Source organism: Leptosomus discolor, chromosome 1, assembly GCF_034619465.1.
Source record: "Leptosomus discolor isolate bLepDis1 chromosome 1, bLepDis1.hap2, whole genome shotgun sequence".
Taxonomy (NCBI): domain Eukaryota; kingdom Metazoa; phylum Chordata; class Aves; order Leptosomiformes; family Leptosomidae; genus Leptosomus; species Leptosomus discolor.
Genome location: NC_141391.1, coordinates 142,358,659 through 142,380,706, shown reverse-complemented (window position 1 = coordinate 142,380,706; position 22,048 = coordinate 142,358,659). Strand labels below are relative to the sequence as shown.

Here is a 22,048-nt window from a genome sequence, read left to right as displayed (position 1 = left end):
AGGAAAAAATACAGCTTAAACCTGGATGGCTTTTGGGTTTTTGAATGTTTGCCTTTGTGGTTGTGGGTTTTATTTATGAGGTGCCATTGGAGACAAAAGTCATCCCAGGCTCATACTTTACTAGTTCAGTAAATTTTCCATACTTTAATGATCAAGCTGCATACTTTACTTGTTACTTTTTAATATACTTCAGTGATCAAATTGTATAGCATAATGATCAGTTTTCCTAACGTGCCTCAATGAGTTGCATACCTCATTAATTTAGATACATAATTTACAGGCCAAAATTGTAGCGTGTTTGGATGAAGTGATTAATTTAACCACCAGCCTTCTCTCAGAACCTGCACAGGAGCCCAAGAATATGTGTGAACCCAGGGTGGGATGAAATTGCAAGGGCGTGGGAAATTTTGGGTTGAACCCAAAACGAAAACTTGAGATTTGAGAGCATCTGGAAGCTGAACCAGCACTGTGATCCTGGTTCGTATTTGTTTTGTCCTCAAAAATGTTCCCTTGTGGATTAATTTGGGATGTTAATGATGGATTTATCCCTTCTACCCGTAACACAGCACAGAAAACTGTTCAAGGTGAATGCTCAACATTGAAAAAAGCAGTACAGGCTCCACTCCTATCATGGACCAAGTACCTCCTGAAAGGCCTGGAAGTAGCTTATTTTTTTGCTAAGTTGAGGTGAAAAGTATTTGGGGTCTTGGAGGACTGTTAAAGAGACTTCATGTTAAAACGTTCACTCTTGCAAAGTTTGATCCCAGGAATTGTGCAGCTTGTCAAGTTGTTAAGGAGGCTTAGCACCTACTTGGAGGATGAGAAGATGTTACAGCAAACCCTTCCCTAACAAAAGCAGCTACCTATTCTGAAGTTAACATGAAATCTTGCTGGCTGGTCAATACTATAGCACACAAATACATTCTTAAAATATTTATACACGTATGTCATGTTTCATACAATTGCTCTTTGTGCTGATATGGCTCAGTTGGAACTTACGGAATTTATACCAGCATGAAAGCAGGAAAGGGGGAAATGCGGCATTTTCTGGCCTGTACAAAGTATTCCACTGTTTTACACTTGAGAACCGTGTAATTTATTATATCTGTTAAGACTGCATTTTAATTTTAATAAGCTGAAAATATAAATATTTTAAAATCCCCAACTATTTTTTAAATAACTATAATTAAATGTAGTCCTGCCACTAAGGACAAAGTAACAGTTGCACTACTATAAATATTAATGCTAAATTTACAGAGAATAAAATACATTTAAGCAACCTTATAAAATTTTGAATAAAGCTACGCTTATTATAAGCACTTTGGTAAAGCTATGCCTATTGGTAACTGACACACGTAGATGAAGTCTCTAACCCTCTACAAAAGCCTGTAACATATTACAGAAGCCTGTAACACATTACAAATGTTTGGAGCTGTTTATGGATCCTCCTTCATTCGAAACCTGTGGTCCTTCCTCTTCCTCCTCTCGTGAAGTGCTCAAGCCCTGCAATTATTTGAAGCCTGACAGACTTTGACTTGGGACGTGAAAAGACTGAGACAGATCTCACTGGTTTTCCAGCTTCTGCTTTATGACACAAGATTTAATCACTGTATAGCTCTGTACGGATTTGTTTAGCACAACATTCTATTATCACCATGGCAATAAAGTGGTAGGCTTTTTATATGGTTTTCCATTGGGTGATGATTATTATTTTTCTCATTTTATTTGTGCTTCGAGCATATACTTTTGAAAATGAAACATAGTTACTTCTTAGAATATAAGATGCAAGTTAATACTTTTTTTTTTTTTTTTTTTTAAGAACTGCTTTTTCTCCAGCTTTCACATCTTTAGCCCACTTCAGCAATGAGCTGTAAGGTAACGTCATTTGGACTCCTGCACCCCCAAATCTACTTATACCAGCTTCCCACTGAGTAAGGCAGACTGAGAGGGGAGAAGCCAGAGGAAAGAAGAATCTGTTCCTGCAGTCTGCACCAAGTGAATGACTCCAAATGAGGCACTGTGGACACAAACGTCTGTCACAGAGAAACAGGAACTCTAATTTAATTTGAGTTGTGGCAGCATGCATATTCAGAGCATCAGAAGACTCTGTCCATGACTGCAGTCAAGATTTTCTCTGTACTTGACTAATCTCTGTATTTGACATTCCTGCTACATCTACACTGCTATTATTTTTTGGCACCAAGAACCTGGTAGGCTTCCCACTCCACTATTTTTCTGTCCAGCCCCTGCCAGTCCATCTAGACAGGTCAGGGATCATTGGGCATAATATCCCATGTCTTCCATCGTCCAGCTGGGGCAACCTGGCTGCATCCATGGTCATGCTTTCAGCTTGCCCCATGTACAGACCTACATCGACATGAGTGTAAGACTTAACTTCTTAGAGCAGTTTGTAAGGAGGTAAGGGCTTCATGGAGTTCAACAGAAATCAACAGAAATATATGTGAACATTGCATGCTTAGTTAGTCAGTCACTACTAACACATTAGATCGTATCTTTTAAAGAAATATATTATAGCTTGGTAGCTCTTCCTACCTCTATAATGTGGTTTATGTTTTTCAGGAAAACTTTCCAGTCTACTGTGAAGTCCTCACAAAGGTTAAGGTTCTTGAGAAGATGCCTGAACTGCTTGTCTGATAATTTAAAGCAGAAATGGTCAAGTACTTGCCGAAATTCCAGTGCTTTAATTACTCCAGTGTCTTCTTTATCAAATAGAGAAAATGCCTGAGAAGCAAGAATTTAAATTATTTAAGCAAACCTAGACATTCCAAAAGAGAAGTCTTTTTTTAGCAACCATTTAGCAGTTCATATGGAAATACCTGAGACCCGCATGCCTTTTACTTCCAGTTATTTCGCACACAAAGAAACAAAACACATTTCTCAGAACCTTACTTAGTTTGAAACTTTCCATTCTTTTAAAAACGAGATGCAATGAGATGCAATGGTTGAAATAAGCAAAAAACAGCCTGTACTTCTGTGCCACATGTAAATATGAATATGGAAATAAAAACCAACCTATAGTAAAAGCAGAAAGACATTATATCAAGTACTGGAACATTCCAGAAAAGGTAGTGGGTAAGAAAAGAGAGGAAGCGAACAAAAATATTTGAGGGCTGCCTTAAATAATTTTAATAAAAATATTTTTAATGAAACTTACCAGAGAGTATTTAATTTCCACCACCCCCACCCACCAAAAAAAAAAAAAAAAAAAGAAAAAGAAAGAAAGACTGTTCCTGTTGGGGCAAGTTTTTTTTCCTGCTCTCTGGAGGACTCAATAGTCCTTCATCCTCACTACCTTCAGCTCATCCTGAAGGCTTACTTGCTCTCTTCTCATTCTCCGTTGCTCAAAACGCTGTGCCTATAACCAACCTTCCAAAGGTTTCCCAGGGAAAACAGATTAAGTTTAGCACAGCTGCAGCAGGAGGCACTCAGATGAGTGGTAGAAATACCAAGGTCTAGAAAAGTTGTGGGTCATATCCACTCTCATTCTGCCTGGCTGCTACTAACTTACCATGTCCCCTTGTTTGATTCAGCCCCTTATTTATGATGTTGCACTGATTCCATAAATGTAAATGAACCTAACACCTTCCAAAACTTCAGGTTAAAGTCCTGCTAACACTATAGCATATTGTTGTAATGTGGCAATTTTTATGTTTTACCAGTAAAACTCTTCTAAATAATGGGTTTAAAAAATATATATTTAAAGTACATGGATCATGCCTAGTGGCAAAACAAATGGTACCATATCCAAAGGACATCAGAAAGGAATCCTCTGAAGACTAAAAAAAGGATTCTGTAACTTCTTAATATAAAAGTTTGATTTTTGTTTAAGTACTGAAAGCCTTATGGGAAAAACAAAGAATTGAGTGTATAGTACGCATTGTAGAGAATATGGTGAAAATAAATGGGAAGTTATTATACTGACAGAGAGGACCCACCTGAACTCGTAAACTATTTGTTATGAAACTTCAAAGATCTATATTCAGTTGTAGAAATGTCATGGATGGGCTGTGATGGCAATTTTTCCAACTAGCTGGGCTCTAGGAACCTTGCTTTCAGACCTGCCTCTTTACCACAAAATATTTGGTTACAAGCTTATGTTGTTAAGATTCCCCCGTCACAAAGGTGGCAGCAACTATTACTCAAAAATTGCCTCAGAAGAAAATTGAGAACTTTATTTTTTCATGTAAGGGAAAGGAGAAGAAGTTCTCCTTTTCCATAACATGATGAACAAAGTCTGGCTCTCCATGGAGAAAATCCGCTGGTTCCTGAAATCATATTAACCACCAAATGGTATCATAAAAGACTAAATGCATGGTTTGTTCATGTCACAAGTCATTTTCAAATCATACCTTCAGCAGACAAAACTGTGACCTTCTCCATTCCCAGAGGTGAGAGGACAGATACTGTCTTCTATTAAAATTTAACAAACACTAACCTGTGCTATTGAATTTATCCATTTCTTACTTCAGTAATGCAGAGCACAGGAAGGATTTTTTTTTCCCTTACTATGAAAAAATGTAAAGTGATTATATAAATACTTCAGTATCCTGTTCAATAGTTTGTCTATCTGGCCAAAAATGGCAATGTAGCCCCAATATGTTTATAAATGTCACAGGAGTCTCCGAACAGTGTGAAAAGAGATTTTTGTAAAGAAACACCATCTCTCAAGTACTGCTATTTTTTGGGTGCTTGTACCAGTGACATCACTAGTTATGTCTTTGTTGGAAACCTGTGTTCTTTTTAACTGCGGGATAGAGTCCACAGACTGAGATTTCAGAACTGCAGCCATTGATGACAGGGAATTTCTACCCCCATTGTCTCCCCATCCACTGTTCCCTTACCCTCCCTTGTGCAGGCAGCAGCCCTCCCCTGGCCACGCACAACTGATCAGGCTTTTGCCATTTTGAATTCCCCGACCCGGGTCATTGAGCAGGAAGGCAAGTACTGGTTTTGACACGAGGCTGGCAGGAGGACCACATTGCTGAGTATACAGGGGTAGCAAGACCATCTTTCCAGGCACAAGCCTGCCTCTAAGGCCATGAGCTTAAACTGGGCCTAAAACTACAGATGGCTCTACAGTTCTTTGCGATAGCAATGTTTCCTTCAAGGTCTTTTTGATTATTCTTTCCCACGCTTAAAAACAATCTCACTGTGGCATCAAGAATTACTCACTTTAGAGGCTGCTGCATTTCAGTAGACTCTGACACAACAGTCTAAGACTACTTAATAGACAGCATTTTTTTCATTCAGGGCTTTCAAAATTCTAGAGAGAAGTGGTTATTTTTATTGTTCTTATTTTACAGGTGGGAAAACCAGGAAACTTGCTGCATGACAGCTAATGCACCTTATCTGTCTGTGTCAGAATCAGAAGTGGCCAAGAGCATAAATGCAGATAGTTGCAGAGCCCCAGCTGACAGGTGCTAACTTCTGCAGCCACTATAATGCGCTCACATCTGATCATATGTCTTTATCCCCAGTTGCTACGTGATCCTTTCATCTGATAAAACCATAATGCTTGCCTGCAGTAGCACATTATATCTACTTATAATAAGTCACAGCTTAGGAAACTCAGCAGAGCTATTTGAAAGACTTGTGATATTTACACACTTGGGACACAATTTACAGACAACTGGAGGAGGAAAAGGGGTTAGGGGAAGAGAGGAAGGTCCTGATAATTTGCTATTTGCTTCTTCTTTTCCAATCCTTACCTTCACAAAACCTCTAGGCTTGATTTGATACGCTTGTTTTGTGGAGTTACCAGAATACAATCAATTAAGAAGTCTGCAGTTGTCAGAAGATGCTATTTTTACATAGGCCAAAGCTGTTGGTAGCACTCAATTAATAGCAGGAAAGTTTTGAAGCCTTTGGGTTAGTCCCCAGCCAGGCAGAAAAAAAATAGACATTAAATAAGATGCAGTGACCACATGAAACTTACCTTGTACAACAAATCATAAGATGATGCAACTATTTCTTTTATCTTAATTAGGGTCTGTTCTAAGCTGAGCACTGCAAAGCTTGCAGGTGGTGCAGCCTGCTTTTGTCTCTGTTGGTATTTAGATGTTCTGCCATCATCAATTGCTCTCAGGAAATCAAAATAAGAGAGCTTGCCATGATGAATGCTGATTCCTAAGCTAAGGGAAAAACACAGAATGAGATATCAATGATTTTAAATAATTACCTCACTGTTGTCTGTACTGATTAATTATTATGATGTATTATTTGTACTGCAGCAGCACTTTAAGATACGCTTGTGCTGTCAGTGTATAAATCCTGATAGTTCCAGCCCAAGCTCTTTATCAGGTCTAAGCCACCAATCCCATCATTTAAATGCAACCACACGCTCAGATGCAGATCCAGGCCAATCTCCAGGTGCTCAAGAGGAGACCTGCTTTATCTTGGGCCCAAATGCACAACCTTCTGGTCCATCAGCATTAACGTTGTGATTTTTAAACACAGCACAGTATTTTGATCACAACCTGAGCTTACCATACCCAATATGGCTGGAGGACATGTAGGCTCCCAACCTTATCCTTGAATTGCCTTTTCACATCACAGTATAAACACAATAGACTCTGTTGAAGAGTTCGTTGTGCTAAGTGCTGGTACTTTCCCTTGACTTTCTGCTTTACTAATATACGTTTGTCTCACAGATGCCCAAGTGCCGCTTAAACCTCCCAATATGTCATGATCATTACAATTCTGAGAGAAAGAACAGAACCACGTGCAGCCTGGTAAGCTGTTACCAGACACAAGCTAGGACATCCAGTACTGCTCCAAGACACGTTCCATGGATGTACCAGCGCAGGTCTATACTCATGATTTTTCTATGACATGGGAGGAAACCAAATCAGGTTCCATATAATGCTTCTCTTTCTGTTTGTGATAGAAGGGCTTACCTTCCTTCTCAACCCGCACTTCTCTTTGCACGGTTTGTCAGGCCACTAGACAATTATTTTACATGTTCTTGGCAGGACTCGGCCTCACTGTCTCAGGCACTGGCCCTCCCTTCCTTGGTGTGTCCACTGAGCGGCACAGCGGGCTGGTGCATTTGGCCCAGCAGCCACTGCCGTTGACTCATGGCACCCTGTGTCCAGTGAGGGTTTCTCTTCTGATTGCTTGTGGTCAAGCTGTACCTGGGAGCCTAGCCCATGGGCTCTGCAGGCTGCACTCACAACTTGCTGAATTTCTGTCTGTCAGCTGAAACATCTGCTGGATCACAGACACTGGGGAATCTCATGTTCTGTCACATCGGAAATTCAGTGGGTTACAGAGCTGACTACAGATAGCTCCAGGTGACAACAGTGAATATATTTTTGCATCAAATATCAGCATGGGGAAAGATGAGCTCTTGCATATGATTTGGGAAGGCTTTTTTGCAGACGACTTTGTTACCAAACTAGATTAATTTTTATTCAAAGATGTTTTACCATAAAAAGACTGGAATTAAGGAAAGCTTCACATATGCAGAAAATATGTGAATATAAAAGTTAGGTAGCATGAAAGATTAAGAAAAGATGAATAGCTCTAACGGTTACACGAAAAGATTTCCTTCAATGTCCTGTGACTTGTGACCATTTAATGAAAAGACACCTAGTATATTTTAAACAAAGACTGCAAACCTGTCTAATGAGCCTGTAGAGCTCATCACCAGAAGGGACAGAGTAGCAGGGACTTGCTGTGCTCTCGCTTACCCAGTATAAAGCCAGTGTGGTCAGTTTGTGGAATTTCCTACCGCTGAAAGACAGAGTCTCTAGACTACAACATACGTTAAGTGGTTTTGATACAGATCCATTGGCTCCCATACAATTATTCCAGGTTGACCTTAGAGTTACCACCTATGGAGAGGTTTGTTAATAGACTTTAATAATATTAGAGCCAATTATCAGAAGTACAGATTCTTTACGCACACGTATTGGGTAGACAATTCCTACGCTGCAGGGGCAATGCTGGACTTTTTTTAGTCTTACATTCAGCTTTTTTGTTAGAATTATGGTCAAGGCAAGTCCTAGGTAGCCAAGACTTGACAGAGGAGATGGCCCCACTACATAACCCTGATTTTCTTGTTTAAAACTGAATTATGGTAACGTACTTTTATCATCTGTTTCCACAGTAAATCACTGGGGACCAATGTCTCAGCTACCAATCACCAGAATATCCAGTTACAAGAATGCCTAATTAATGGGGAGAGCCAGTAAAACAAAGAGGAAGCTTTATAAAACAGGCTGGAAAAGAAATTAACTATAGACCCCATATCTGCTAGTAAGAAAAAAAATATTCAAGAGCCCTGATTTTGCATCTTGCAGCTGCACAGCACTCCCACATACTACCCGTGTCAAGCTGGCTCCAATATTGGAGACAGTGTGTGGAAAAGGAAATAATCAACACCATTTCAGCAGAGAAATAAAGTGCCAAGTGGGCATTAAAATTTTAGTAATAAAACTAAATGCATATGCTAATCTACTCTGTATTATTTAGAAAAGACTATTTTGGATCAAGAAAGGAATAATCTGCACAAAATTACAATGAATGGAGGTGTTTATCATCAAGAGGTCTTTGAGAAAGAAACAAGCAGCAGATTCCTATTAAGGTTTCAATTCATAAAAAGTTGATCACCCAATTAAAGGTGAACTGTGAAAAGACTTTGTTAATTTTATTTCAAAAAAGAGTCTGGTCTGGCAGGCTCTGGAGAACAGAACCCAGTGCTGCCAGGCATACGACCTTTGAGGGACTGTTTGGTGCAGAGAACCGCAATATCTAATGTTGGAGCAGGCCCTTTGTGTTCTTCAGCCTCTACGGAAGAGATTTTTCTTCTTACTCATATTAACATAGAGAATTAAAAGCATAGTTTTGTATGGCAGCAGCATTGGATCATTTGAAAATCATTGCTATTTTATAACCTGATTTAATTCTCTATCTATTTTGAACAGGATCTGTTTCACACACTTGCTCTATTAAAATGAAATTAAATAAATAAAACAAACTAGCAAACAAATACACACATTCAAATCATACTTTTTTATGTAAGAAGCCATTTAACTCTCGTTACCTACAGAATCAATACATTAACTAAAAAGATTTTTCAGGCATACGCAGTTTTAAGCATGTGAGTATCTCCATTAGTTTTAACAGAGCTTCTTACATGCTTAACACTAAGTAGAAGCCTCTGGGCTTTACTGAGTGCGACCGAAGAGGTCCTTAGGAGTTAATCACACAAACCTTTTTAGAAGACTTCTGAACTGATCGTGATCAAAGTAGTAGTTGAATTCTTGTAGTATCCTCTGCAGGTCACATACTGTTACATAGCCATCTTTATTTTTATCCACTTTATGAAAGGCCTTATTGAAATCTTGGAAGTAATCCCTAAATTTATCCCTGAAAGAGAGCAGATGTTTATTTTAGCTCCTTTGTTAAATCAGATAAAAAGGATACAAACAAATATACAAAATAGGGGTGGAGGAGCAGAGAAAGATTTTAAGCTTATTTGTGTGTGGTAAGTTCATACAATTTATTCAAAGACTGCCAAATCGTTCACAAATAAACCTCAAACACAACATCCCCCCTATTTAATTTGCACGTGGAATTGCATGGCTCAAGCCTCTCATTGTAAAGAAATGTTACTCGGGTGATTAACTGGCTACTCTCTCCATTCAGAACTGCAGATACAAAACATAGTTCTTTCTTTTAAAGTCTGTCCTGATTAGAGTTACAAAATGTTTAAGACAGCCATTAAAATGATAAAGGTTTGGCAGCATATTTTCCGCAATTTGAGGCTCCTGAAACTTTGACATAGTAAGAACGACTATTTCAACAAAACAGTTAGACCTGACCAAAGCCTGAAGTAGTGCAGGGCCTGATCCATGCCCAAGGGAAGAAGTGTACAAAGCTTCTGCTGACTCATGTGGACTTCAGATCAACCTCTCTGAGAAATTTATCATTTCTTACACATGATTGCTTTCAGGCCTCAAAATCTTGACTCTTCCTCCCACCTTATTTTGTCACTTACATTTCACTGACATCAGGGACCCATTGATCAAACTTCGGAAACACAAGCCATACGCCTCTCTGCCTCTGGGTTCAACCAATGCCTCTCCCCATCTTGGCTCAAGAAGACAAGTCAGGCACAAACATCTCTCATTACTGCATGTCTTCAACTAGCAAAACGGCTTAAGATTAATGCAAGTTAAAATAGCTGTGAATTATGTCTTGATGTAGATTACCAAGTATACATACATTCTCTACATATATTCTGCACTTACAAGATGCTACCCTTATGGCAAAAAATACACGTTTGGATCTGGGTTAGTACCTATAGCTGCACTCCATTTGCTTTGGGATTGCTCCTTCTGATAGTCCTAGGGTACAGAGAGTGGAGGCTGGGTTCTTTAGAGACTCAGGATTTGTAGTGTAAAGGGCTTATTGCAGTGCCAGTACAGTTCAACAGTGTAACCCACATAATCAGGCATGATTCGTTGCCTCAGCCTCTCCCCAAGCCTGTCTGTGTATCTGACAGCTCAGACCAGTTCACTCTGCTCCTTCTTAAGCCACAGTCAATCAGCCAGGACATAAGCTTTACATTTTCCCCTTCATATGAATACCAGGCAATCAGTTGTTATAAGGCTAACATGGGGCATGTTAAATTTCATATGCTTTTTAGTAATACTCAGCAAGTCTTTTCAGAGCTCTACAAACTCTCACGGATCTCCTCAGAGGCATCTGGTCTCAGCTCGAGTTATTGGTGCTGTCTTTCCTCTCACAGCATTGCAGAATCCTTGGTTTTCCATTTGTTTTCAAGAAGCTGTAAGTTCAGTACAGCCTCTACACGAACAATACATTTTCCTTGCCAACTGTTTCTCCTGAGAATCTGTCCTTTTGGAGTTTGCACTTCATATGAACAAAGAGTAATTTCCCCACAGTCCTCAGGGTCCAGGAAACACCATAGTATATGCAAACAGCACCAGCTACCTTAATAAAATCTGAATTATGATGTGACTTAGGTGGGTTGTTAGCAATTTATTGTATGCTTTAGACCCATTGTACCTTCCACTGTTACATGGACTAAATTGGGAGTACCGGGACTCTCTGCTTAACCAAGTTTCAGATGGCAAGAAACCAATTTTTGCCGATATTTCTCTGAAGTTCAGTGAAAGTATGGATCATTTCTTAGTTATACAGCTTGTTCGAACTGTCTTTTAACAGCTTTAACTTAGCTCACCGTTGTATTCGGGGTGTCTGAATATCCTTCATTCCTTACAAATCATTTCAGGTCTGAGCTGCTGAACAGGGCACCATTGCTAGGCAAAATTTCTGGGGCTCCGTATCCAAACAAACAGAGCATTAATGCATGCCGTAACATGTTCTGATGTTAAATTCAATCCAAAAGCAATTTCGGGCTAATGCCTGAGTCAACAGGTTCAGATGTATCAACACATGGGTTTTTTTCTTTTACTTTTTTCAGCAGCCTTGTGAGTGTCCTGCACCCTGTGAGGCATGTCAGGTCATAACGCATTGACACCACCATGATGTTACCTCTGAAGTGTGTGCCGCTGAACACAGAAAACTGATCTGATTGGTCATATGGGCTTGGTATGCAATGCCCTTCCTACCCAACAAGGTCGTAACCTTCATAACTTTCTGCATTGTTTCATCTTTTGTACAGCCTCACCAAACCTTGCCAATTTCCTTCCGAAACCAGGTAATACTTTTAAAAATTGTATTTCCAGGTGTTGTGCCATCCTCTGTGTTGTTTTCAAGAGCATACTCCGTGAATGTTCTAGAAAGTGTGTCTTTGATCAGTAATTATTTCTCCAGCTTAAACTTTATTGTCAAATTGAATGTTTTTACCTAAAAAACCCCCCACTAAACGTCACACTATTTTTATATTCTGGAAGCTGGTCTTTCTTTTGCCTTCAAAGTGGTTTGTCTCAGCTCTGACCATAACAGATCGATAAACAAATATGTGACATTTCTTACAATCAGAGAGCAGGGCCAGAGCAGAGGCAGAGCTAGAAACACAGGCCACATATTTCCATTGATTATTTTTTCAATAATACTGCCTGTAAACCATCTTTTGAAGACTTTGTCTGTCTTCTAGTGCCAATATAGGTAAGGCCAGGAGTTGTCTTTATTAATGTCTTTAATTTGGGAATTATTTTCCCACTTTACAGCCCAATATGTCCATTTTGTGTATTAACTCAAAAGCTGCTCGCACAGATTGCCCAAGAGAAATGAACTCTCATGTAACTTTCACATGCTAACAGGCCTCTGGACACCCTTGTTATAGTTGTGGTTGGCATATTTTTAATGACTCTGTTTTATCTTGTTGACAGTTAATCTTTTGTTATTTCTCTGCCCTTACATTTGCATTTCTGTCTAATCCTACTTCTCAGGCCCTCTTGGATACTTTTTTCAGATTCCCTACTAGTTTTCTCTCTACTTGACACCTTCAGTATCTTCTTCCTGTGAAAACTCAAGAAGGGACTCTAAGCCTAAAGGAAGTCTTTGAAAGCAGAATCTCCTGTACAGTGGTCTAAAAACGCATAGTGTTAAACTCCTGTCATGCAAGGAATTTTGGCAGAAGAATATGAATTTGTATTTTTGGTAAAAAAATAATATTTGTAAAAAAATATGCAGTCCTTTTATCTGAAAATATCCTTTATAGGGCAGTGTCTGTCCTGAAACATATACTTAGCCCCATTGGATGTAAGAACAAGCTCAATGACTTGTCTTTTGATCTTGCTGTTGCTAACTGGCTCTTCAATTTTGAACTTCCCACCATTACTCCTAAATAATCTAGCTCCTTACGAGCTTCTCTCTCACAACCAGAGGAATGTTCCTAGCAGCACACATTGCTGTGAAAATACAGGTCTATGTTCTATGTCTACTTTATCTCTGACACTAAGAATTTCTGGGTACTGATCTCCTTTGTTTACAGTTCCTTCATCAGACTCACTGCTTTAACCAATCCTACGGCTAGGCATATTTTAGACCAAATATTAGCTCTTTCTGCCTACAAACTTAAACTACTGAGTTTCACTTTTCAATTTAAGTTCATACAATTCTTTAGTAGAAGATAGATTCTCAGTAGACCCCCTCAGTTTCAATAGTCTTTCTTCATATGTAGAGATTCCCGAGCCAGATTTTCTACAGTGTGTTTGGAGGTAACATTGACTGACCACCAATTTTGAATTAAGAGGTGTTTATTAGTCTGCAGCCCCCTTGTGCAGCTTTTGCACAAAATCTCTGTGTGATATTTTGTTGTATTTGTGGATTGTGCACCATCATATAGAGCTGGGGATGTGGAGGGTATTCCTTTGCTTCTGCTCTTCTGGTTGCAAGGTCTCGCAAAATAACTGTATTTCTTACAGCTGCTGAAGAATTTCTAAACTCCTGGACATAATGTGAATCTGTGAATTTTTGTATGTTGCATGTTGGCTACTTCTTGCAGTTGGCTCTGAAGAGTCTTCAAAACTCTTTCTAGTTTCCTTTCCCAATAGACAGCATGTCCCACTCCCCTTCCGATATAGCCATACTACCTCTTATGACTGTTCTAGCTTGACTAAACAGATTTCTATCTTTCCTTTTTTTTTTTTTTTAGATCCTACCTTCCTGGGATCCTTTCTGTATCTTTGGATCTTTGATGCCAATCATTATCTGATCCCTTAAAATGGAATCTCTGAAAACATCATAGCAACTTGACTGATCTGTTATATTAAGAGTAGCTAAAAATTCTTCAAAGGTTTCCTCCTTCTGCATCCTCATATGAAACCTATGTCTTTCAAAAGTTCAAGTTTCCTTGGGAGTGCAATATTCCTTCAACTTACTTTCTGCAGCTGCATGGATTGCCCTCTCACCCTGGCTTGGTTTCATGCCATTAAAAACTTTGATAGCTCCTACTCCTGTAATATTCCAGAAAATAGTTGTGCACTTCCTTATGATTAATCTAGCCATTGTATATAGGCTTCAGAGCATGATGTGAATCTTTTCAAGGAAACTGCAATATTGCCAGTGTGGTTTAGAGTGTCTAAAAGCCCCTAAAGAGCTATCACCTTTTCTCTCACTTTCAAATCTCTTTTTTCTAGTTAATTCCTCCCTCTTTTTCACATTCTGCTCCTGTTACCATGTGGTATTTGGTTTACACTCAAGACTCGGAAAGAGCATAGAAGTGTGCTGCAGAGGGTGCACATCAGTCAGAGTGCACTTGCATTGCACTCAGGCTGTCTTTACAGTCTTGAATCTCCATGTATCTAATTACTGACTAGCCAGCTTAGACGCCTTCAACCTCCTTTTAGATATGAGACCCTAGAGATCCAACATCTGCTAATTACATCTCTGAGTTTTATGATGTTCAGAAGCCTACAGACTTTCTGGCAGAGACACAAATCTAAAATCTCCTGACAGAGGGTTTGCTTTTTTGAGTTACTGTAATGTGCCACAGCTTAAAACCCATGGCTTTACAGCGATTGCAAAGCAGCAATGGCGGAGGAGCATGGATGCTGAGGCCCAGCAAGAGACCAAGAGAGTCGCACCTAGGAAGCAGGATACAGCAGCCTAAAAGCCAAAACCAGCTGACCACCCTAAGGGCAGTTTGTGATTTCATTGAGAGATTGATCTCCTCCAGCCTCAGAAGACTATTTAGCACCACTCCTTCCATCTTGCAAGGGTGTGCGTTGAAGGTGTGATATGGTCCACATTGTACCCTCTTTCAACTGTATGTTACTTTCAGTACCATTCTTCATCACCGTTATAATCTTCCACTTAAATCTTCCCAATGAAAGTAAAGGCTGAAGTAAAATCAAAACAGTTTTTGAGATTCATATTTTTGGAAAATTGAGGCATTCAACATTTTTGGACTGACAAAAGATTTCCAAGCAGTGATTTTTCCACTCACAGCAGTAAATATATGCGTGGAGAAAATGAGGATTAAAACCATAAATCAAGCTACAATGCCAAAAAATAATATTTTCTTGCAAATGTTTTGTATTTTTCTTGAAGAGCTGGAGAGCCACTGTTCAATCTCTGTTTCTAATTTGGGAGATTTGTTCCTGTGAGTTACAACAAAAGCAAAAAGAAAAAAAAAACTGCACAGCAGTATGTTTTGAATTGTAAGATGTCCAGAGTTTTTGTCTGCCTCACAGTGTGTAATCACAGGGCACTGAAAGTGCTCCAAAGCTGTCAGGGTGAGGTTCATAGCCCTTGCAGAAAGCCAGAAGAAAGGGCACAGGCTGGATGCAGCCACTGTGCAAGCAGAAATGAGAGAGCTTAAGCAAGATCACAGAAGGGGGAGTGAGTGCTGCTCCCAGTGCTGCTGAAGTGAGTCCTATAACGAGAAAATTCACAACCCAGGCAAATATCTCCTCCCAGTCTGAATTTGACAGGTGAAAGGAATCAGTTTTCCAACTCAACGAGAATGAAGTGGGGGCTGAGACCCACGTGGATCACCATGGTTCGGTTTTGCAGCCACCGCATCCGTTCTCCTGACCAAGAGCAGATCTCCTTACACTGACCTCTGCAGTAGGAGGGCATGGTGCCCACCTGTGCTTCCCATATCTCAGCTGTCTTATGTGGTCCTGGAGCAGAAAGCTGACACTCAGCTGGATCGCTGCCTTCACAGCCACCATGCCAAGGGATTTCATCCATCCGACAATGACTCCGGCTTAAGAGTCATTTGTGGCTTTCCAGGGCCTTACATGAAATCTGAGGAGTTCAGAGGCCTGGATTCAACTCCTCTTGCACTTCCAGCTTTCTGAGAGAGAAAACCAGACAGGAACTGCTACCACAGGTCTGCTCCCACTGGCCACGAGGTGGGTGAGGACATGTGGGAGACAAAAAGAGAACATTCAGCAGAACCAAAAGGTGGCAATAATCGATAACAAGGCATACTTTTGCAGACCGCAAGCGATTAAGCTGTGAACTCATTCCCAGACAAAGCTGCAGATGCCAGAAATTTCAAAAGATTAAGAACAGAACTGGATGTCCTATATATATAAATAAAGAAAAGCCAGACTCTAACAAAGAATTAGAACATAATTTTTGAAAGGAATATAAAAGTCCTATCTGCAGGCTTAGACCAAATTCCATCATTGCCCAGGATGAGACAGCCCCAGTGCAGGGGGCAGAATATTCCATGTGCATCTATTAGAGGGCTGCTCCACCTCAACCAGAAACACCTGGCTCTGGTTGCTAGCAGGTAACTGAATTCAGTTACACTTGACCCAGTCTTCCAGTTTCTGTTTTCCTCCAAATTACAGTTAAGCAATTGCTGTGCACTTGTAGGTATGCATTTGTGCATACAATTTCCACATACATAGTTCCATACCTAGTTATTGTTATGGTAGGCTCTCAAAAGTAAATAATTCTAAATGATGTGGACCTGCCAGCACGTTACATCATGACTATTTTATTTTTAACCAGCATGTCTTCCCCATTGATTTAATTACTCTCCAGCTGCTTCAGGATGAGTATTTGCATCTTTGAGCCACACTGCATAATTTCTGCTTGCAGCACAGCATCTTCCCTACTTTCAGAGCTGCTTCTTATCTACAGCATTGGAGACTGGGCCACCTTGCACTTGGCATTGCACTAACAGGAAAGAAATAGAAGGTTCCTGACCAAAAGAGCTCTTAATCCAGGTCTAAGACTAGAAACAACTGGCTGGTACAACGAACAGAGCAGAAGAGCCCAGTATGAGACAGAGCCTAAGTTTCACATCAGACAGTTACAAATACAGCAATAAGCAATGCCGACAACACAGCAGCTGCCTAACCATCCCTGTTGTCTATTACGCATTTTTTTACAGGTGCAACACTTGTTGATACCTGTGGGTGTCATAAGTGCAGTTTATGCCAGAGAGCTGCAATGCAGGTGGGAGAGTTGTGATGCTGAAAAGGACAGACAGTTTTGCCCTTGATTCCTTCAGCCTATTTGGGATACTGAAAAACAGAATTTAAAGAAGCAGGGTAAAAAGGTAAAACCCTTAGCTTACAGGCTTCTCTCTGTGTTTTGTGGGTTTTCTTTTGTCTAATGATTTCCCAAGCTGCCTCTTTATCCGTAAGACATGGATGCTCTTGTTTGTTTACGAGTGTATCACCTTTACCAACAATGTCATGGGGAATTACCATTCTTATCAATAATAATTTATTAGTTCCTACAACTTCCAGACATTTTCCAAGCACAAAACAAAGCAAATCTGTGCTCTTGGGGGTATATTTGCACATGTGTTTTGTTTTGTTTTTTTCTTTCTCCTGAGGGTTTATTCTAATAAACAAACAAACAAACCCCAAACCAGTTCAGAAGAAGAGTGAAAGCACAAGAAGAAAGCATGATAAGCATCCAGGTGGTGTCTATCCATAACCTGGAAATATAAAGTTTTAACAGTACCGTGCTGAGACAGAGGATTCTCCTGTTGCCTCAGTCTGCTGGCAGGTGCAGGAATCCTATAGCAGCAGCAGGCTAATCACTGCTGACTCACTAGGGCAAGCATGGATCATTAGACTCCACTCTGAGTACGATATCATTTTGTCATTTGTTTGTCAAATGCTCTTCTCAGGAGAAATGACCTATTAACTCTGGTAGTGTTGATTCTGTTTGAGGCAGAGACTCTTGCTTGGAGACAAGATGTTTATTTCTGTCATACGGAGCCAGGGTCCACCCTTGTCAAGGCTGGATTTTGCTGCATCTACACAGCCATTTACTAACAATTTAACTACCTGCTAGAGGGATGTGAAACCAACTGTGATTGCTATTTGGCCCTCATCCAAACGACAGGGTAGGATATGGGACCAGCGTCCTACACGCTCACCCAGTCCAGCTGCAAGAAAAGCCCCTGTTGAGCGTAATCAGGTAGGTCTAAGTCTATGTTGTCTGAAGCAGTCTGAGAAGAGACTTGCAGCGTGACAAAACTGCCCTTGCTCTTCTCCCTCAATCTGAGCTAATAGCAGTGTTAGGGCTGGAACCACAAGCTGAGATGATATCAATAAAAAGGCCAGGGAGTGCTCCAGGTACAGAGGCTGGCTAGCACATCTCTGCTAGTGGACCTTCTCAGCCACCAGAAGGGAGCAGATGCCTGCAAACTGCCTGTAAAGAACGGTCCGTGAAGCATTCTTGCTCCCAAATGGTGCTGAGAGTGATCAGGGAAAACATTAGCTGACAGAGCCCAAAGTGTGACAAGGACTGCTTTAGCAGTCTAGCACCGTAGATGACTGAGGCTGCGAATGTCTCTGGTCATTCTGATTTGTCAGTACAGATGCTGCCACCAAGTCTATAAAATAAGTAATATAAGCCATAGAGAATACCTATCAAAAAAGTCTCACAGTGCACACTGAGCTAGGCTTATCTCCAGCAAATCAAAGGAATAACACTAAGGATAAGCTTGGTCCAGTACCTTCCTAGACTGCTTTTCAGAGTCTTTTTTTGGTAATATTACATTTGTATTGTGAGCAGTGTCATCTTAACAAACAAAATACAAACATAGAAAGTTATATGCTAAACTCATAAATAACTTACTTGATTTGCTCTTTAATTTCTCTTATATGCAGAGCTTTAGTTTGCTGCTTCTGCTGCTCTTTCAGCTTTGAGTGTTTCTTCTGTTTATTATAATGCACTTGTGAATGTGCATAGCTGTCTTCTGTGATGTGTCTGCTGAGCCCTGTGTCAGTGGGTGCAAACTCTATCCCCAGTTTCTGTAAAAATTCTTGGTAAGATATCCTTTTGCATCTGTATCATACCTTGGAAAAGAAATGCTCTTTTTAAATATTCATGTGTTCCTCACAGAAAGGCATTACAGATGTCCTTGAGTGACTTAACAGCTTAAATCTCACTGACTTCCCTTCCTTATAGAGGTACCATAGCACAGTGAGAATGAGTGACTTTATATGAGACTCAAAAAACAGGGCTTATGCATTGTAATCACAGAGCCAATTCTGAAAATACTACCCTGAGGATCAAATTGTCAGGAATATTCTCCAACTCTTATGCTGCCTTTCAGTGTCTGGCTTGAGATGCAGAGAACTGGGCTCCTAAAAATCCAGTCTCGAGTGTCTCAAAGTGGTCACACAAGTCTGAGACACTCAGAATTGTAATTGCCCTTCAGAAACATAAGCTTAGCTTCATAAACACTTTTCATATTTTCTTAGGTATAAACCCTTCCATAGGCATTTTCTCCTGCAGTTTCTCCCTCTGCTAGTGCTCTGATGCATGGTAATGCCTCATTTAGCCTCAGCTTCACTCTAATTCCTTTATTCAAGCTACAGACACATCAGGCACGTAAGAGATTTTAGCTGTTCTGTAAAAGGAGTGGCTGATGGGAGTGAAGTTGCGCAGCAGATAACTGCATGAAAAGGATACTCTTCAGCATGCCATGGCATCCATAAGGAATACGAATGGAAAGTAAAATCTAATGGAGTAGAAAATAATTCAAAGATGAATCAGTGCTAAGAAAAATCTATATAGTTAACACAGTTTGAAACCAAAATGCAATACACTCAGGTTCTATATGTTAGAGAGAGTAATTATTTTTTAAATAGACCTATAATGAAGGTAGCTTTTTGTATAATGTCACATACAGTCAACATCTATGCCATTTCAGACACAGTTTATCGCAGAGCTCCTCTTTATTGAAGGCAGACAAGTATTTTACCCCACTTCACAACAAATTAGTTGTCTATAAAAACATTTCACGATGTTACTTGCCATGTTTACACAGCATGAAACTACCTCACTTCCTTTTGTTATATATTTGGTATGTAGCATTTTTCTTTTGACTGAATTACTTCTATTTAGGTTGAAAATACTGTAAGTAAATGTAGTGCTCTGAAAAGGAGAGGCTGGCAGCACTGCTTTCAGATGTGTATGCTATGCGGACTGTCCACAGACCTTTTTGATGGAAGCTTTGTCTGCAGTTCCCACCTGACCTGAGACGTCTGGAACAGACTTTCACCCATCACAAACTGAGGTAGGCGTTCGTGTGTATAAACAAAATTGATGAAAATCAAGTTAATTTAGCCAGTGACCTAAGGTGGTATCCAAGAAGAAAATACATGTTAAAGGGATCAGTAATATTGAAGCCAAGAGAAAATCCTATCTTTTAATTCATTGGAAACTGATGGATCTAATTGTATTCTTGAGCTTAGTATGATAAGACGTAGTCTCCTGTAACACAGTGTCACGATCTGAGGTCACAATCATAACAAAATAAAAGATTTCTTGTGCAGTGTAATCTATTGTCATTCACTGCACTACCAAAGGCTCTGTAATCCTATAAAAGATGCATTATGGCAAGAGCTAATCATTTAGAGTTGTCATACCTTGCCCAAAGCTGCTTAAATTCTTCTGGGGTGATTGGAATGCCAAATCTGAGCAAGACTTTCTTCAAGTCCCTTGGCTGTATAATGCCATTTCCTTCACTGTCAAATTCCTGAAAATTCTGGAATGTAAAAGAAATCATCATTAACAAGAACCAACAACTTTGACAAAATGTTTGATCTCTCTATAAGCTTAATGAATACTGGGAATTCAGAAAGAAATGGAAAATCATGCACATCTGAATTTCATCTTTTAATGTTTTTTCATTTGATTTTTACTGTTTCCTACTTCCCGCTATGGATGTGCTTGAATCGGGATTGACATCATAGGTGTTTAGGTGATTTAGTCTGTTTGGAAAGTTTCTTACTGATGGCAAAAACAGGGGATATGAGAATGAGAACATGCATGGAGCTGTGGGTATGTCCACTGCTGAAGCATGCCAGGGAAAGATGGAGGCCCTGGAAAATGGCAGACCTGCAGATTTTCTCCCCAACTTGTTCTATACCTAATATGAATTAGATTTTGCTTTGGGTTTTGGTTGGTTGGTTGGGTTTTTTTTTGGTTTTTAACCATTCGTCTTGCAAACTGAGACTACCAGTACTATTTTCCGATTTACACAAATGTTTAACAAAATAATTATATTCTTTTTTCTTTGTGCTCGTCTGTGGTCCAAATATTGCAACTATTCAACAAGTTAAAAAAGATTAAAAGGTGGAAATAATTTTTATAGGACAGTTTTGTGAGACTCTCTTTGGATGGTAAGCATCACAGTCAATGCTTCACTGTGCTGGGCAACACCAGGTGTCAGCATAGGAGGAGGTGGTGTGTTTGTGTACAGCATGCAGCAAACAGGCCTCAGATGAAGCCCGTTACTACTCTTACAACAGAAACGATAAATGAAACCAACAATAGCAAAATATGAAGAAAGTTTTAGAACTAACTGTAATAGCATCTACTATATAATCCACTTTAGAAAAATTGAGTATTATTCAAACTGTTGATTATTTTTTTTTAATCACATAGTAAGTTTTTATCATTAATGAGCTATTTTGCAAGGGTCTCTTTGAATATTTATGGAATCTGAAGATCAACATTGCATAATGTTCTGAAATCTATTAGTGCTGCTTATTTATTTAAAGAAAACAAGTCTTCTTACCCTTGCTAGGTCATGCCATCTGGTTCTTGCTTTGATAACAAGGTAGTAATGAGCGTGATCATAAGCTAGCTCTGCATCCTTTATCATCTGTTTTTTTTCTCAGAAAAGAAAAAAAATAAAATAACGACTAACTATGTTTTACGTTAGTGGGATCTTTAATCTCCACAAGTTTCCTTCCCCTTTGTTGTTCTTCATGGTAGCAGTGGTTTTGTTTCCTAGTTTCTAAGCTACCTATTAAAGACTGTTACTTGACACCTGTATAAACTTAATTCTTTAAATATTGCCTTATTTCCCTAGCTGCAGGTTAGCGAAGATGTTTTAAATTTCATAATTCCCTATTTATTTTCAAATCAATGTTGTTCAATTCTCCCTCAAATTCAAGAGCCAGCACGGATCATTTATACGCATAGAAGGAAATGTTAATTATCTCAGAAACAATTATATTCTGGAGTGACTCCAGGAAGATTATCCCTGATTTACATCAATAACGCAGATCAAAACTATCTTTGTGAATTACCAAGGCATGGCTAGTAAGTGTGGGGAGTAAGACTCACATTTGCAAATTCAGCCACC

The 22,048-nt window shown here is 39.6% G+C and overlaps 1 protein-coding gene across 1 annotated transcript in view; it reads right to left on the bottom strand.

The window, feature by feature from the left end:
• Positions 1-22,048, bottom strand: part of EFCAB6 (EF-hand calcium binding domain 6) — a 109,905-nt gene that overhangs the window by 18,506 nt on the left and 69,351 nt on the right. The window contains 8 exon segments of the mRNA XM_086461174.1: positions 2,554-2,742; positions 5,957-6,152; positions 9,238-9,393; positions 15,708-15,763; positions 18,621-18,718; positions 18,721-18,743; positions 20,322-20,440; positions 21,476-21,562. Coding sequence (XP_086317300.1) covers positions 2,554-2,742; positions 5,957-6,152; positions 9,238-9,393; positions 15,708-15,763; positions 18,621-18,718; positions 18,721-18,743; positions 20,322-20,440; positions 21,476-21,562 — 924 coding nt within the window.